The following is a 19,304-nucleotide window of genomic DNA, read 5'->3' on the forward strand; positions in this document are numbered from 1 at the left end:
CAGAACCTCATCATTACCCAATCCAACACAGATGAATAGCAGCCTGTTACAGGATTGATGCCCTGACAAAAACTCGAGCACCTTCTCCTGCCAAATGGCTCCTACATTCACACATTACTTCACAGTTAACCTTTTTGCCAGATCTTTGTTTTACAAATATATATGTAGTGTTTAAAATAATAAAAAAACAAAGGAGATGGATACTATAAAACCGACAGTAAACTCACAAATCTGCTTAATGTCATATGTCAGATCTCCGCTCCAATCTGTTTAGATCAGCACGAAATGGCCAACGCGCGATGCCTGCAGGAGAGGATTTAGCAAAAACAAACGTGTGTCTTCTAATAGTCCTGGCATCAGAAACACGTTTTTCGTGTGCGCACACAAGCTCCTCCGCTGGCTCTACTAAGATTTTAATTAAAAAACATACAGAACACCTACAAGCTCATATTGAACCCCAATGTGCACTGAGCTTTGTCTGTGTTTTATGTTATGTCTCTGGTTTTAAGATTTTAACCTTTTTCAAGAAGATGTCACTTTGGACCTGGAATCCCCATGAACGAACAACCCCGGTTTAAGGCCACTCACTTTAAGTACACTCGCGAGTAAGGACATATTTTCAATAGCCCCATACCCCTGCGTCCGTACGCTCGCTTTGCGAGTACGGACACTTATTCTGCCCTACAGACCGCCGCAGTAGTGACGCGCTGATTCCCCTCGCCCAATAGACAAACGGCAGCTTGCGCATGCGCCTGTCAGCACGTCCTGAACAGCAACACCGGCTCCCTACCCGAAGCATCGATACGTGGGGGAAAGGTAGTGCTTCACTTTAAGTTTTGTGTGCAGCGGCCAGGCTGCTGGAACTTCTCACATGTTCTGTACCCCAAACCACGGACCAAACCCACAAAAGGGGGCTTAACTTTAGGACGCCTCAGCTGCTATTGATATGAATGGGAGTAAAAGCGTGCTAAAGTTTAGCCCCCTTCTGTGGCTCCATGTCCTCGTGTTCCAATAAAGAGACCCCTCAACGTGACTGGTCCTAAAATCCCAGCACCTACGTCATTGCTTTGTCTGAATAATGCCAGTAGATTTATTGAGTCAGGTTAATACATGCAGTATGTCCTATTCTTCCAAAAGTTCTATCTAAACATATATATGTTTGTAGCAGAAAAACTACTTAAAGTATTATTGTTCAGAGCATTATAAAATGTTACTAAAAAATGCATCTTTCCACTGAGGTCCCTGTTCAATATGTCATTCATGAACAAATTGGTAAAGATGGCAACATGTTTCATTTTTTTCTCCATATTTCAGAGAGGGAAAGGTAACATTTTAAGAATTTTTCACCCAATTGCAAGTTTTCAACATTTCTACCAGATATTCTGCACGGTAGAGCTGACGGGGCTTTGCTTTACAATGTGTTAAGGTTGTTAACACTGAACTCATTTCTCAATTGGAGTCAGTAATACACCGCCACAAAAATAGCATTCCTGAAATCATTTTTATGAGCCCCCTAAAGCTACACAATAAAACAATGGGGGAGGAGTGTTGGCACTAAGAGGTTAGAAATACTCGCAAGCTCCGACAGGACACACCTGCGTAGAAATACACCACCTTCCTTTGTGCTTTAGTGCAGGGGCGCGCTGCTCCCGTCCGCAAGACCTACCCAAAAGGTCAGATTTTAAGGATATCCCGGCTTCAGCAAAGGTGGCTCAATCAGTGGCTCAAAGACTGAGCCACCTGTGCTGAAGCTGGGACTGACTGAGCCAGGGACTGGTTGCGCCACCTGTGCTGAAGCAGGGACTGATTGAGCCACCTGTGCTGAAGCTGGAATATCCTTAACACCTGACCTGTTGTGGGCCCTAGAGGACTGGAGTTGAGCCTCCCCCTGTTTTAGTGAACAATCCAAAATTCAAAAAAGCTGTTTCAAATGGTACAGAGCCCTTTAAAAGTATGTTCCACTGGAATTCATAGAGAGAAGCTGCTGGAGGAAAATCGACAAATGTAAATGTTTACAAAGTAAATGTTTAAGTACTTAAAAGGAAGAATGTGCAGCCAAGTTAAACTGTGTAAGTGAGGTGATGACAATTTTGTTTCTGGAGAATCAACTGCCTGCTATAGAAATAGACCCCACACTAAACAAAACCCAGAGTTGCAAATGGACTTATCTGAGTGAAAAGCATATCATTTTTCTATTCAAAGTATTGCATAATGCCCCTTAATGTATCCTGAAAATCCTCTCCTGTGTGATGAAAATCCTCTCCTGTGTCCCTCTATTATTATATCCTCTTGTGTGTCTACTGACTGCAGCAAGTAAATATCATTTGTTGGGAGCTGTACTGTATCTAAAAAAGGGCTGAAGATTTGGGGTCGTATACCTTTATTTTTACTGCAGAGGAGTTATCAGTTTGCAACACAATATGTCAGTTGGAATGGCAAGGATCCTTCAGTGTAAAATATCACTACTCACCCAAAATGTATTCTTCTGTAGCGATAAAAAAAAATCACTAATAAAGGTACTAATCAGCGTGAAACGTCTTTTGGGACTTCGTAATTATACTGTCCCAATTAATTGCAGTGCTAAGACTCTGGTGACCAGTGATGCATAATTCAGTGACCCGCGGGATGTGAAAATACACCTTTCTGTGACACGCCTCCTCCATTGTACATCAAACACACATAGGAGGTTAGTTAAAACAAATAATAAAGAAATACGCTTGAAACCAATACATTCTTGGGGTATCTTCCTATATAACGATGGTGCTCAGGTGTCTATAGATACATATAGCTGAAAAAAAACTCCCAAAAAACAAGAACTCTTAACTTCCCATTGCACCGCAATACACAAGAAATACTACCATTATGTATAAAAAAATGTTTTTATACCCACAGGTAGACTAGTTCCTTAAACAAAAACATAAATACATCCTAAACATAAAAAGTAATTACTGCAAGTGGCATTCCTATATTACTGGGACTCCTCTGGGACGCTGAGCCTTTCATATTGTGTGGTGTCTATATTCGTCTGTGTTGTAGTAGTTTACCTACCTTAGGAGTAGGGAAGGGCACATTTTTGGGGCAAATTTGGTTCCGCAGCGGATCGTCCGGTTCCTTTGGTCTGCGGATTTCAGCGGGTCAATCTCAAAATGGCCGAATCGCGTTTCGCGGATTTTTTAAATTATTATTACCAACACAGAGACTCAGCAATCCGATGGAGGATTCATAAGAACCCGCCACCATCGCAAATCCATCCACGGATTGTATCCAATGGCGGATTGTGACGCATCCAGGTGGATTAAAACCAACCAAATCCGTCTGCGGATTTTACACCGTGAATGGCGAGAAAATCCGGGAAACGGATATGGGGGATTCACCCATCATTACTTAGGAGTATGATTTAATTTCAGCTTAGCTACTATATTTATAGATATTTTTCCATGTACACTTACCTGCCCTTTGGGTTTGCCACATGTGGGAACTGTTGATATGTGATTGTTATTTATTTATTTTTCTAAGGAATTAGTGGGTATAAAAATATTTCTTTAATGAAAAAACTATTCTTTTTTTTTTTATACAACATTTGCGTCATTCTTGTGTATTCTGGTCCACGGAGAAGTGAAGGGTACTCGTTTATGTCCTCTTGGTTTTTTGGGAGGGCGTTTTCATACATAGTGGGGTTTATTCATTAAACTGCGATAGTGCCGATCGTGGCACAAAAACTCCCGTTGACTTAAATGGTAATTTCCGTGTGATAGCGCCCAGATCGGCACTGTTGCAGTTTAAAGAACAGACTGTCAAAAGAAAGGGAGCTCTCTGAAGTATTAGATTCATTAGGTATGACATGAAGGGTCAGCCACTGGAAATTCACCCTGCAGATGGTAGCATTTAGTACTCCACTTGCCCTAACTGGCAGTAATAAGCATATTTCATTCAGCGGCTCTTCTCAGATGAAGACATGAAGGTATGTAACAATACAACCAGGTCTCTTTAAATATACTGATACAGAGTTTAAAATAGTTTGCATAACACATTGTTCAAAAGTAAATGAGTAAATCTATCAATGTATCCATCACCCCATCTAAACGTGGAGTAGCCAACTGCAGTCTTCAAGAGCTACCAATGGGCCAGGTTTTCAGGATATCCCTGCTTCAGCCCAGGGGACGCAATCAGTGGCTCAGTCGAAGACTGAGCCACTGATTGCGTCCCCTGGGCTGAAGCAGGGATATCCGTAAACCCTGATCTGTTGGTGGCCCTTGAGGACTGGAGTTGGCGAGTCAACGACTAACCAACTGATTGAGCCTCCTGTGCTGAAGCAGGGATATCCGGAAATCTGACCTGATATCTTCTGCGGTTTGTCGGTTCGTCTGTTAGAACACCATACAGAACACCAAATGGACCAGGGAGGTTTTTTGTTTTGCGCGAGAGGCTTACACTAATGGATCATAAAGATAAAACATTATCCAGTTGTTTATAGATGTTTCTCTTCCGAGCAACATTCACACAAATGCCATTGCTAGAATGACATGGTTCATGATGACTTCCTTTTGTATTAATAATATTAATTATTATTATTAATATTATTAATATGAATTATTATTCTCTGACAATGTACATAGCGCTAAACATATAATTGTGCAGGCACAGTAAGTTCTTGCCCTACAGAGCGCACTATTTAATTTTGGTGCCTGATACAATGGCAGGCCCAAGCCCAAGAATACAAGGAGAAATGATACTGGTATTCTAACTAAGTCAGAGGCAGTGACATTCGCACTGTGATACTGAGCTTCCCACTGAGCTAAACCTTTCGCCCTGGTACGTGTAGATACTTGATCAGCACACTCACAGGACATCCCCTTCTTCATGTAAGGTAGATACAAAGGCATCCGGTCTGGTATCCTCTGTGTAGGTATGTCACAGGTGTCCTGAAATCACCCGTATATCACCATAAAAACAACTGCACTCAGTGATCAGTGCCACTGTAACAGCTCGATGCTGTATATTCATTTTCACTGCAATTGGGTGCAGAAAACATAAAAGCACACAATGTTTGGGGGGGGGGGGGGAGTCAAGTACATCATGTTTTTTGTTTTCTGCATCCAAGTGTGGTATTTTCTACTTCTTCAGCCCATAATATAAAAACAATATGATAGTAATGTACTAAGTCACATCTTTAGCCTCCGTTTCAAACGTGGAAGCGCTGGCATCTTGTCAATTAAAGGGGTTTGTTTTAGCAAAAGCGGTTTACATTTTGTTAAACTGTTTCATAGAAATAGTGTTTTATAAAGTCCCCAAATACAAAGGCAGAACACAGCACAGAAAAACACAGAAATGACACTGCCACAGAAAAATGCTATATTACATCATAGAAAAATATAATTAATACGGGCATAAAAACAACGTGTTTCACATATGAACAGTGCTTTATTAAGGACAGGGTATAAAGTTTCGAGCCTTACATTGAGACGCAAGTACTGTACTGCTACATTTATCAGTGTCAAGGAAACAATCCCATTTTATTCATTAAATAAATAAAAATAAAAAAACAGCTGTGCAAAGTTGGACTAAATGATCCAAAACCTTGTCTTATCGTACAAGTGCCAGCAAGTACCTGTATTTTTCGTCAAGACAAAAGTCCCTGATTGCAACAAGAAGCCACCAAATATTGGGGGTCAGGGAAAGACTTTAGCTGCGAGCTAAAATTCCAAACGCCACTCCGCACAATACCACTACCTACATACGTCTCAATTAATGCCTATTCAATAACACCGTTAGCATAAAGGGAACGAGAAAATATGTATGTACAATGGTGTCAGCCAATTGAAGTTGACCTTGTAGAGATATGCATGGTCTTTGTTCTCCAGCTGTCTGGACATGTTCGCTAAAGTTTGTCCTGAAACCTGCATTTGAGGGTAAATCAAACATCATGGGAATAAGAAGTATGTCCTAAAGAATTTGAGAATTCAAAACTCTTCTGCGGTATCTGCCTAGCCTAAAGCATTGGGATTCCTATACGTGGTATGAGTTATATATGTACATCCCATTTACTAGTAAGACATCTTATCTTCAGAAAAAATGAATATAGAGAAAGAGTGGGTTCGGAGGAGCCCCCCCCCCATTAATTCAGCTGTCATTCATACGCCCATAACATATATTTTCTTTAACTGTGCATGCAATGTCTTGTATATAATGTATACCCTGTTCATTTATGTAACTGTACTTGTAACCATGTATTATTTGTTTTACTCTGTGCCCAGGACATACGTGAAAACGAGAGGTAACTCTCAATGTATTACTTCCTGGTAAAATATTTTAGAAATAAATAAATAATAAATAAATTTTCCCCCGGGCGCTGAAATCCTCCACAAAAAGTGCTGTTCAGATAAGTAAAGCGATAGTCAGCGCTCGGAGGACTTGATATAAACATGAGCGGTTAATGTAGGATCAACGTTACGGTCCCTCCTTGGACCGTGTATAATTCTACATGCTTACCTAAGCCGGCAATCGTTTGGGGATCCAGTTATAAATCTGTAAAAATCCTGATTGTGTGCCTAACTTAATGGCCACCTTTCAGTTTCAATCAATACTTCAGTCAGTGTTACTCGGCAGCTACAATGTATCCTGCTATTACTAAGGTAACATTATCTTTTGTTACAGTTTACAGCTTAAAACTGCTGGGAATATTGTCAACAAATGATCACAAATAGGAAAGTGTTGCAAAGATCTTGCACTGCTGGGGAGGTGGGCTAAACCTGCTACAGAAATCAAAGGATGCTTTAAAACTCATTAAAAATGGCATTAAGAATTGAATTAAAAAACAAATATATATATATATATATTTTTTTTTAAACTGTGACTATTATCTAATACTACAGAACTGATTTATTTAAAAAAAAAATACATTAAAGATTTCACGTTTTGCTACTTTAACCCCCACTTGTGTTGTGCAGTATGCTGGCACCTCCCAAATAATACATATATTTAAAATATGATATGTATAGAGAAGGAATATATAATATAAGATATAAGATAATATAATACTAGAAAATACCGTTCCGTGAAGCAGAGTTGGACGATATAGCGCAGTTGTAGGTGCTGCCGATAAGTCAATATTGAATTTTGACCATCAGTCAGACGCGGAAGTCATTCATTTTTTGAGGACGGCTGATAACAAGCAGTTTAAAACACAGCAGCTTCCACAGAGGCAGCCCCATGTAACCGGGCACCTCTCTTTCCCCTGGAGGTAACATTTGCCCCCTTTTCCCCTAACCCTTTCCCCACACCCATCTCTCATTGTTTCAGAGGGAGTAAATGTGTTTTATTTGATTTTTTATACTTTTAGAAATGTAAAATTTATTTAATCTGTCATACATTTCAAAACGAAATACCTTTCAAATGGCCTATTTTTTTACATTCGTTATGGACAAATGATTTTGAATTAATGTAAACAGTTACTGATGTTTTTTTTTTTAATTCAATTGAACAGATATTTATTGTGATAAATATTAAGTCTAATGATAAATATTTTAATGGCAATTTATTTTCTATTGCCCAACCTTACTTTGCTGCAGTGCTGCCTAGATTCAGCCTTACTAGATCTTCAGAAAGTTTCCGCTTGTTGACGTCTCTCCGCATACAATGCTTCCACTGCAGCCAAGGGATTCTGGGTAATGACATGCAAATGAGCACTAACAGGTCCTTATTCATAAAACTCCGTTACCTCAGGGCTCAGAATGTCATGTTATTAAAACCAGCAACGGACCGTATGTTTCCATGGAGTGAACGCCAATTCACAAACCTAATTATATGCAAAAACAACGACCGTTACTGATCTCATTGGAACAGAGTTAATGCCATGTTAAATTAGCACTGCCTTGCGTTAGCTTAACACAGCTCGCATTACACCTGTCTCACCTAAAGGTGGCGCTGGTTCTGTCCGGAGACTGAAACATGGGTTTTGCTGGAGAGGGAGAAAGAGTCTTATTTTATTTGAGTTCCAAGTGCTATATATAATATATCCCCTCAAACTAACCTTGAAACAACGCGAGAGACACATGAGCTCAAAAAGGAGGGCACTGAGATACATCATCATTTATTTTTTAAGTAAATACAGTTCTCCACTTAAGGGGGCATCACAATACTTTATCGTCAGTTTCAGAACAACTACAATTAAATACAATTCTTTTGTTGCACATGAGACAGGCAGGAAAAGCCCCTGGGAGAACATGTATATTTTAATGACTTCTATTAATATATCTCCCGGGTATCTATCTCCTCCCTCTCTCCCTTTCCCCATCTCTCTCTCCCCTCTCCACCTCCCCCTCTCTCTCTCATCCCTCTCTCTCTCATCCCTCTCCACCTCCCTCTCTCTCTCATCCCTCTCTCATCTCTCTCACTCTCTCGCTCTCTCTCTCTCTCTCCCACCTCTCCTCTCTCCCCTCTCCTCTTGTCCCTCTCCACCTCTCTCTCACCCATATTTCAGTGTCAGGACAGAGTTACTGCCACATTTAGGTCTGACCTCAGTAGCGGACTGTTACCTCTGTGCCTTAACTATACCGGAGCTCTGTGGATTTGCACTGTTAGAGGGGACACCTCTTTCCCATACCATCAGCCCTAATGTCCATTATAGTGACGCTGGGGCTCGTTGCGGCTGCAAACAGCACGTAACTCGGTGTCAGTGAGCTTTGTACGTACGTTAGTTAACGCCTCGCTAAGTCAATAACAGAGCTTTGTGGACCAGAGTAACACTGTGTCACGTTTTGTTTCTCATCCATTTAAACACGGATCCCTACATGCTTATTATGCCTGCTCAGGAACCTTCGCTCACTACTTCTCATGGCTCTCTGCAACTTACTTGGCAACGTCAATAAAAACTGCAGCGGCAGGACCATTCCTCAATATGTTGCTATATCTGTGCTTTTCTTAGCGGTCTCTCTGTGCCGCTTCACTGCGAAATGTGTGAAAATCAGGACACTGCTAGGAGATTAACACCCATTAGCTGCCATTCGGATTGATAATGTTCCATTAAAGCAATGTATATAATTATAACAGACAGTTGCACCCAGTTCAGTTGGTGTTCATGTAATGCAGTACAGAAAGGAAACGTATGTATGACTGTGTGTATATATGTGTGTGTGTATATATGTGTATGTATGACTGTGTGTATATGTGTATCTGTAGTCATTCGTTTCCAGAAATATTGTGGTATTCTGGTCTCTAACCAACACAGCTATTTTTTGCAACCACAAGTCTGCCCGGTCAGGTAAAAATAGATCTTTCTCACAGTTAATGGAAGTCGTCACACGCCTGTATGTACGTAAATCACCTTAACTCTTCAAGTGCTGGAGAAAGAAGCAGTAAACACACAGATCTGAAGCAGTTAAAGATGCAATACTAAACTATTATTTATAAAAGGGGGGGGGGGGGGGAAACAACAGGTAATATGTTATTTTTTATTTCACTAAAAAGTATAGTTTTATAGTTTACATGCTTCCAAGCCTTGCGCGGCTCTTCTTCAGGCTTTCTGAGGCTCAAAAGCTTTTATACGCTAAAAAACTTTCCCCCCCCTTTTCCACATAAAATAATTAGCACGCTCGTGTTCACTAAAGAGTGCAAAGCTTTAGCACGACCTGGCTCCCATTCAGCTTATGCTTAGCACTCTTTGGTGAATATGGGCCCGATATGGCTAAAATTCTTTATTTTTGTTTGTCTATAATTTCTAAAACACATATTTAAACAATATATATTTGGTTTATATTGCTTTAAACCCCATAAAAATAAACACATGGAAACTTTATCATACATTTGGCAACTGTATGTTTTTTTCCCCAGTTGTGATAAGTACATATAATCTCCCTTGACACCCTAAAGCAGGGCTGACCAACTCCAGTCCTCAAGGGCCACAAACAGGTCAGGTGTTCAGGATATCTCTGCTTCAGCACAGGTGGCTCAATCAGTGGCTCAGTCAAAGACTGAGCCACCTGTGCTGAAGCAGGGATATTCGTAAACCCTGATCTGTTGGAGACCCTTGAGGACTGGAGTTGGCCAGTCAACGTCTGACTAACTGATTCATCCACCTGTGCTGAAGCAGGGATTTCCTGAAAACCTGACCTGTTGGTGGCTCTTGAGGACTGGAGCTGGCCATCCCTGCGGTACCCAGAAATACTGCACACCGCCAGTAACGTGGTGAAATCTGCTTGTTTCTGTCTAAATACTAGGAGGTTAGCGAGCAAGATAAGGCTTGTAATGAGGCCCTAAAAAGATCATAAGGCGCACACCATGAAATCCATGCGCAGATACAGGTCAGGTAAAGACGCAGTAATGCACGGGATTGGGCACAGATTGCAAAGCACAAACTCCCTTCAAATATAGCTTGTGTTTACATAGGTTTATATATATATATAGCTCTTGTGTTTACATAGGTTTATATATACAGTATATAGCTCTTCTGTTTACATAGGTTTATATATATATATATATATAGCTCTTCTGTTTATGTAGGGTTGTATCTTCTGTCACTTATAGAAGATATCCAAGTGCTTTTTTGTTTTTAACATTTTTATTTACACAGGATTGAAGCAGGGGGCTCCGGCTGAGCTAGCTGGGGTGTAAAAGTTTAAAGCTCCCACATCACGTGGGCCAATAGGAAACGGACCACGATGATGTCACGTCTTCCTATTGGCCAGCAGGGTGTGGGAGCTTTAAAACTCCACCACTACATGATACCAGCTAGCCGAGCGGAGTGGTTACCGGCACCACCTACGGAGGTTAGTATCTCCGGCAGCAGGGGGTCCCCCGGAGCGGAAATGAATGGGGTTAAAGCTGCAGTTCAGATATTATATTTTTTCCATTCAATATGAGCATCAATACAATCTGCACACCGACTCTGCACTTTGCTCAGGGCTATTTAATTCAGTTATTGCTGGACTACATTACCCAGAATGCAAAGTTCTGCGTGGAAGATCATGTGACCAGATGGACTAGATGCAATTGGTTCGCTGCTAGAGAGAGGGCAGGGCTCAAGAGCCAGAGCCTGTCAGAAGGAGAAGGGGGTGGGACTTTGTAAATGGTTGCTATAGAAACAAAAAATGTTTTTAAAAAAATGCACTTGAATTATTGCTTTAAAAGGTACAATCCCGGATATTCAAGCATTTTGTTTTTACAAATTTTAATAAGGAGGATCTCTCTGAGTTACAAAGCTGTCTCCTTTTCTTTTCTGCGTCAGGTCTCTGGGATAGGACATCATGGCTGCCAGGGACTGGTGATATGATCGTGAAACATGGACCGAGGTGTTTGTAGCACTTCTTCAGCTTGTTTCCAGCTTCAGTTTGATGGTGGTGGGATTTAAATCTCTCTCTCTCGCTGCGACGTATTGTTTTACATTTTTATTGATGGGAGTAAGCTCTGTTTCCTGCGCTAGTAAAATAACACAGTGAGGTCACACTATCAGTCTGCCTGGTCCTGCTTTGGGTGTAGTCACGCAGAATGCCTTTCAAAGGCACATGACTAAAGGAGATTTCTAATGGTGTTAATGCTAATCCTACAGGGGAAAAAATGCCAGGGTTTTAATCCTGTCGATAACTTTGAAAGAAATACAGAAAATGGGGAAAGGTAGAGGTCATTTGACCCTTATTCCAGGGGTGGCCAACTCCAGTCCACAAGCGCCACCAACAGGTGGTCTAGAACAGCGGTGCGCAAACTGGGGGGCGCGACACCCACGGGGGAGGGGCGCGAGACTGCCAGCAGGGGGGGGGGGGTGGCGCGGGGTTTACAGAGGCCCCGCACGCTTCCCGAAGGCACTTAAATTAAGTGCCGGGGGAGATGCAGGGCCTCTGTAAACCTTTACTTACCTAGGCTCCCGCGGCTTCCTTCCTGCGTCGCCATGGCAACGCGGCATCAAAATGCCGCCGCAAGGTCATGTGACGTCACGTTGCTATGCAACGTGACGTCATGACGCCGGAGCGCAGGTAAGTGGGGGTTAGGGCGGGGGGCGCGGGAGTGAGGGGACTGCCGGTAGGGAGGCGCAGGGAAAAAAGTTTTTGCCCCCCTGGTCTAGAATATTTGGTCGTAGCCATTTCGCCATGACCAGACGACCGCCGGCGCTTCACCGCAACTTACTGACGCTGCCATGATTCAGTTACGGCGAAACAGCCAAATGTCCCATTCTCATCATCCGGTCAAGTCAGCAGTATCATCCAACGCGTTTCGTGGCTATACAACTTGACACTATCAGGAAATGTTTCTATCCTGTGCTATGGCCTCTTAAATACCCACCTCTACAGGCCGATTGGATAAACAACGAAAACCTCAATATATCTTTAATATTCCCTAAAACTCATAAAAATATATTTTATTTTTGGTACATCCTCTCGTGCCTCCATGGGGTAGATTTCTCTTTACTCCTTGGGGAGAATCTATTTTTCATTTTCCTCTTGTAAAAGTTTCTCTCTCTCTCTCTCTGCCTGGTTCATTTCTCATACTGAGCCTCCAAAAAAGGAACGGAGGAACGAGGGAGACCCGCACATCTCCAAAGGAGAAAATCCGAAACTCAATTCCGATGGTTTTTTTATTATATGTATCAATAAAAGTTACATTTCAGTTTGATTTAAACTTCTTGTTGTTTCTGAACATTAGGTCTAGGTTATCACAGTATGGATCATTATATACATAAATATGCTGTTACTTGACCTTCTTACATAAAAGATTGCACTTCAGCTTGAAATATTTTGAAGTGGGGAGAAAATGTTACGTTGTGCCCCCTGTGATATACAGACTCTATATACCTGTATCCCACATGAAAAGGGTATTTCTGCAATTAAAGAGTTTTTCTTAACACATTTAAATGTGGACGTTTAACGCCAGAACTTTATCTGTGAACTGTGGGTCTCTCTCCGGTAATCCTGACTGATGTCACATTTCTGAACAAACGGCGCACCCGTGAATGAGCCAGGACAAAACGCCGGTCATACAGCTTCACAGGACGTCGGAGAGAGTTTCCGTGGCATTGTCCCACCCCCCCCCCCCCCATAAGATTTGTAATAAGCACCTTTTATCTTTAATTTCTGTATGTGCGTTCCACACCTTTTTCATTTATTATATCCTAATATACTACACGATAATTTGCAGTGTGCTTCTTTGTTTCCTTTGAATGTACATATTATAATGAGGTGTATCCCACGCTGCTTCTCTCTGCTCTATTCTTTTGACCCTTTTATTTGCCAAGACAACCCGCCATATCTGAAGAGGCATAAGTCTAAAATTTGGGATCAGATGTTAGCAGCTGTTCTTATATATGACACAACGCTGCTACAAAAAATGGAGCATTGTGTCAAAACACACTTTGGGGATTAGAAGTTGAGAACCGTGCAAAACGTACTCTTTTTTTAGTCGCCAAAAAAGCCGCGCCTGAGTCAATGTTTCCTAACCATTCGACAACCATTAAGTCACTTTGTATTGCAATTTCCTTTTCTATGCTAATTTGCGAAATTCTCTAAAGTCGCTAGATTAGTTTAATTCAGAGATTATAAATAGGATGCCCACACCATGTTTCGCTCACTGTCTGGAGATATTTTGCTGAAAGATTGCTAATTTGGCAAACATTTTTGAGTCTTGTCGAAATGTTTCCCGGCCAAAGGGGGGAAAAAACTCTTAACATTCCGCCGATGCATTTGGCGCAGTGTTGCACATCTGCAATCTGGATACATTGTAACACAAGGTGCCCATCAGAACCCACCATGCACAGCTGAACCCAACAGCTCGCAGAACTGCACGCTTCCTCCGGCCATGGACATCTGCACCCTTTACCCTTAAAGTCTGATGTTAATGTATTTACCTGTCAACACAACTGCAGATTTTTTTTAAGGGAGAGATAAGAAGCAAAAGGTTTCCAAGAAGGATAATTCAAAAAAAAAAAATGTATTGACCTCTCCAGCTTGTTCCCAGACTAAATGTAAACCCAGGTCCCAGCTGTTGATATAACCAGCTCTGGTATCCATTGGAAGCATAACTCACTGCAGAAGCCCGGGTCAGCCAGGTGGTTTGTCCACAAACACTGTAACATGCCGCATTCTCAAAGGGAGATTATAATTTGAACAAAACAGACTGTTGTAACAGGGATTATTAGATATTGCAGATGCTGTTTGCTCAGGCAGTTGAAGGGTTTAATCAAACGCATGTGTTTGAGATAAATCAAGGGATGAAAGACCTTCCCATTTTGAAGATGCTATTATATTTCTCCTAGCCTGGAAAAAAAATATATATATTGTTATATGTCTTCACGGGTCAATGAGCATTAGTGGTGTTTTCTACTGTTTCATGTGCTCTCAGAATACTTTGATATATGGAATTCAGAAAAGTGAGAAGCACTTCAAATATATTACTGGCATGTCCAGTTTGTTTTAAAGATGGTTCCGGAATTAACAGGCACAGCGGCAGACATTCAGCTCGACTAAGATCCCCAACGAGGCTAAAGAACCAGGTCTTGTTTTGGGTAGTTGTTATTCAAGCTAAATTGTGTAAAATGTCCAAAGATGCCAGGCACCCCAACAATTTTGTAAACATTTTTTTCAACTATGATATTAACATTTCAGATCACTGATTCTTGGTCTCGGTAAGGAATTGAGGTTTTACCAAACCATATACCAACATTTTTTTTTTTTAGTTTATAACTCAGTGTATGTTATTTATGCCCATCTCCTGGATGAAAACCTCCCGGGCAAAAACGGTGCCAAAACAGCACTGAATTTACAAAAGGCTAAACGCCGTATTTTTAAATGGTTCATTTTCTACGATACATTTCATGCTGCTTCCCCAGCATTGAATCTAAGGGCCTCATGCACTAAAGGTTCATTAAAAAAAATCACCGGCCCATTTAAATCACCGTTTTTATGAGCGTTGGAATCACCGTATTCAGAAAGCCTTCATTACCTGTCATAGCAAAATTCACAAAACGGGCGATTAGCCGGTGATCTGCTGAACGACCCTCTGAAAAGGCCTTACCCGGTGAGTTGTATCTGCTGCAGAGAGAGCTGCTCTGAAAGAGCCATCTCTCCCTGTGCAAATATCGCCCGAAATGCATATGTATACATTTTAATTTTGATAATACTTTAGATGAGCAGGGTGTCTCCTGAGCTGAACTGCATTGATTTCAGCCTCGGGGACCCCCTACTTCCCGAGATACAGGCCCCATTATGGGGTGCCGGTATCTCCTATGCATTTTATTCCCATGGTCATGTGACGTGGAAATTTAAATGCATAGGAGATACTGGCCCCCCCATAGGGGGCCTGTATCTCGGGAAGTAGGGCGTCCCTGAGGCTATGGTAATGAAGTTTACTGTAAATGCATTTTTATTGCACAGGATTCATGCCAGGGGTCTCTGGTGCTAATATTAATGCTAATATTAATGGATATTAGCTCTAGAGATTCTCAGCATCAATCCTATGCAGGAAAAAAAAAAAATTCTAAGTCCCATCTCGCCGCTTCTCTGCAGGTTTCCAACAACTTTACACCAACTTTTTCTGGCGTGAGGATTTTCTGATAAAATCACCATTCTAGAGTGGTACTAGAATTGCGTGAGTTTATGAACATGCCGAAAAGCGGCGATTCAGTCTTTTGTCACCCACTTATCACCGCTTACTGAATAGCAGTAGGCATTTTGGGTGATAGGTGGTTGATAAGTGGCTTATGAACGCTTACTGCATAGGCCCCTAAAAGTCTTTTTTTTTTTAAATGTCCCTTTTTGTGTGTTTTTGGTTTGGTCGGCCATCTTGCAATGCATGGGTGAGATAATAAAAACCTTTGTCGCTGTACTAATTGCGATATAATATCAATTTCTAGAACTGTAGCTCCATTCACCTTATATTCATATCAAGCATAATTGTACCTAATTCTCCTTTACCACAATTATGCATGCCGTATAAAATAAACTGTTGGCATACGTCTTTACGTATTACTTTCTCATTCAAGTTTACAATGTTTTCTTAAACCACATACCCTTGCCTTGTTTAAATACTTTTTTCTTAACCTATGCAGTGAACTGTACACATATATAGGGACCACCCAGCATGTTATAAAGTTCCCTTTGTTACGTTTTGAATAGAACAAGTAAAGAAGAGCAATGGAAAAACAGTGTCTTCTTTTAGACACTTGGCAAAGCTGCTTGCAGTTAGAAGCCACCACAATCACAGTTAACCTACCTCAGGTATCCAATGTTGTTACAATGTCCATTTGCATTGAAGGATGAATTGCTATTGAACATTTTACCAAACTGTGGCTTGACCTGCATTCTCATGAGCCCTAAAAGGTTAAACACCTCTGTTTTTGCTCTTCCTTTCCCCAAACTAAACTGAGCGGTGGCATTTAGGACATCTCTGTGAAAGGATCAAGAAGCTTGGGGAATATTTGCATGCCAATATCCCACAATCCTTTGTTTCTGCAGTGTTTTGCATTGTATTACATTCAGGTGCCTGGGAAGAGCTGAAGGAAGCTTTCATGTAATCTCATGTGTTTATTGAATGGCTATTCACTTCAATACATAATACACAAAACAACAAAGTAGTAACCATGTGATGGAGGTCACAAATAAAGACACACACACACACACACACACACACACACACACACACACACACACACACACACACACACACACTGTTTATCTCTCTCCCGCTCCATTTCCAATTCTATAGAAACACATTTTCAAGGTTTCCAATACAGTACATTAGATTTCACTGAAGAATAAGACTTAATGAAAAAAATGGATCTATTTTAATATCCTTATCTAAAATTCATGAATTCAAAAATTGTGGTTCACTACATCTTTCCAAATTATCTTCCATGTCACCAATGCAATTAGGACCAAGTAAATGGGTGACAAGCTGCTTTGACGCGTTCAAAGTGTACGTTTTGGTAAACTTGATAATTTAGTGAAAGGATATATTGTCTAATGCAATTCCAACATTCTTTCTTTTCCAAGCGGCTAAATTGCCCAGAGTAAATAGTAACTATGGTAAAGTTATTTCTCTAACCGTATATTACGCATTGAATGCCATGATCATATACTTTATTGCACTGTAACAGCATGTGCTGCAACTATTATAAACTAACCAACAATTTCGCTCTTACACAATTACATGGGAATCGGGATAATTGGTGGTTATTCCTTTTTCCCCCTCCATTTCAGAACTTTTGTAACATAAAACGAATTCCTTTCATTTTTGTCCCTGGAATGGTAAATCTTTAAGCTCCCACTAGCGCAGTGCCGTTTGCTGTTAATCAGATTAAGAGGTTTTAAAAGTACCGAATCTTTGCTGGATTGATCACATTTGCAACTTGAACACAGGTTTCGGAAGGGTTGCAGTTATAGGGGTTTATTGGCAAAAGTTGCAAAACTTTGCCCCCAAAAAAATCATTGCATTTATAAAAGAAAAGGAATTCCATTGAAGGCAATCGGAAATTTGTATTTGGATACATCTGGGGCAATTAAATTGCACTGGGTTTGACCCAGTTTATAAAATGGGAGACCTTTCTAAATAACCTGCATGATGTGTTTTATACATAGGAAGGACTTTTGTGATTCCCCCCAAAAAGTTAGAAGAATCCACACAAAGATCAGTGGACTGAGAAGGCTGATGGAATTCTGTTCTGCAAGAAAGAGATGAACACGCAAGTTGGGTTCTCAGGTCTACTGTGAAAACAGCCCCAAATCTATGTGACAATCCAACAAAAGGGGATGCCAAGAGTTTTAAGTGTAATGTCAACAATTTTGCAGCCAGTTCAAACAACCGTGTCGGTCCCTGACCATATGAAAAGGCAGATATGCGGATGTTGCCGGCGTCCAAGGTTAGGGAGAGCAGCTGTGGCATCTTTCACTGAACACAAGCTATCTTTGCCATTGTGGTGTAGTCATTAAGAAATAATATCAAGAATGTCTTGCACTTCACTTGACAAACATTTAGATGCGATTCCGGCCATGAATAACCTGATCCTTCCATAGAAATAGGACTGTAAAAATGAGAGGGGCAGGACAAAGAGCAGATTCCCCAGGTTCTGCTTCTCCAGCCGGGGCGGCCAACTCCAGTGCTCACGGTCACGTTTTCAAGATATCCCTGCTTCAGCACTGGTTGCTCAATCAGTGGCTCAGTCAAAGACCTGTGCTGTAGAAAACTCTTCGACTGAGCCATTAATTTAGCCCCCTGTGCTGAAGCCTGGCCTGCTGGTGGCCCTAGAGGACTGGAGTTGTCCACCTCTGTTCTACAGAGCTACGTACCTGGCCCCTGGTATAAACGTGGCAGGGACACTGGTATAAACGTGGCAGGGACACTGGTATAAACATGGCAGTGGCACTGCATATACAAAGACTGCTATGGATGTTTTGGACAGAACAAGAATAATTCAACATTGGGAAAATTGATTTAAGAGGAATAATCAGTTCAACCCTTGTTCTCAGGTCCTCTGACAAGCTTGTGCCACAAAAAGGTTATCGGAGGACATATGCTGAAATTACACGGTGCATATATGGTGGTGGTGGGGTGGGGGTGTCCATCATACAACACTGACTACAATGGCAGGGCTATTTAACCAGAGCGGCTCAGCATCCCTTTGTTAATGTAAAACCAAGCCAGTGTCTGCTCTGCCGTTTGCTGAACGAATAGCATGACAACTATACAGAGGCTGACGCATGGACGAGAACATGTGTTGCCGAACCTCCTGTTCAGCTGAGGGGCCGCGCGAATACACAGCTGCTCTCCATCCGCACCGCAGATGCATCATGTTATTGGACTCGCGTTTCTCCAGATGTGTTTTGTAAAAGGAGCAAGAGATAAGATTTCGATGCAAATAGTTTCCGTCCAAAATAACAACTTACCCGGGCGCCTTTCTCTGGAAAACATTTGCAGCCCCCGCTGCAATCTCGCCCTGCACATGGCCCCTGATAGGACTTTTTCCCTCCCTGTGAAGAAGAAGAAAACAGAAATATGAGATCATTTGTGAGTCCCACAAACCCTGCACAGATAGTACACCACCAGCGTTAATACCTGTTTCTCTTCACTCTGACAGTGAGGGCCTGAACTGTAAGCACCGCTGACAAGTGTTTGGTAATATATGACATCATGATATATAGGAATGAAAGAAGCCTCCTAGGCAACACACGCCGTGAGGCGGCAAAATATGCAAAATGTTTCCTCCTATCTATCTATCTATCTATCTATCTATCTATCTATCTATCTATCTATCTATCTATCTATAGACATTCATAAATATACATACATAACTTAACTGAGTGTGGTGAAACCTATCCCATGCTTTATTT

The 19,304-nt window shown here is 41.4% G+C and overlaps 1 protein-coding gene across 1 annotated transcript in view; it reads right to left on the reverse strand.

The window, feature by feature from the left end:
- COL4A6 (collagen type IV alpha 6 chain) overlaps positions 1-19,304 on the reverse strand; it is a 153,550-nt gene that overhangs the window by 74,831 nt on the left and 59,415 nt on the right. The window contains exon 4 of the mRNA XM_075573449.1: positions 18,861-18,944. Within this exon, the coding sequence (XP_075429564.1) occupies positions 18,861-18,944 (84 nt within the window). The remainder of the gene's footprint in view (positions 1-18,860; positions 18,945-19,304) is intronic.

The sequence above is a fragment of the Ascaphus truei genome, chromosome 16, assembly GCF_040206685.1.
Source record: "Ascaphus truei isolate aAscTru1 chromosome 16, aAscTru1.hap1, whole genome shotgun sequence".
Classification (NCBI taxonomy): Eukaryota; Metazoa; Chordata; class Amphibia; order Anura; family Ascaphidae; genus Ascaphus; species Ascaphus truei.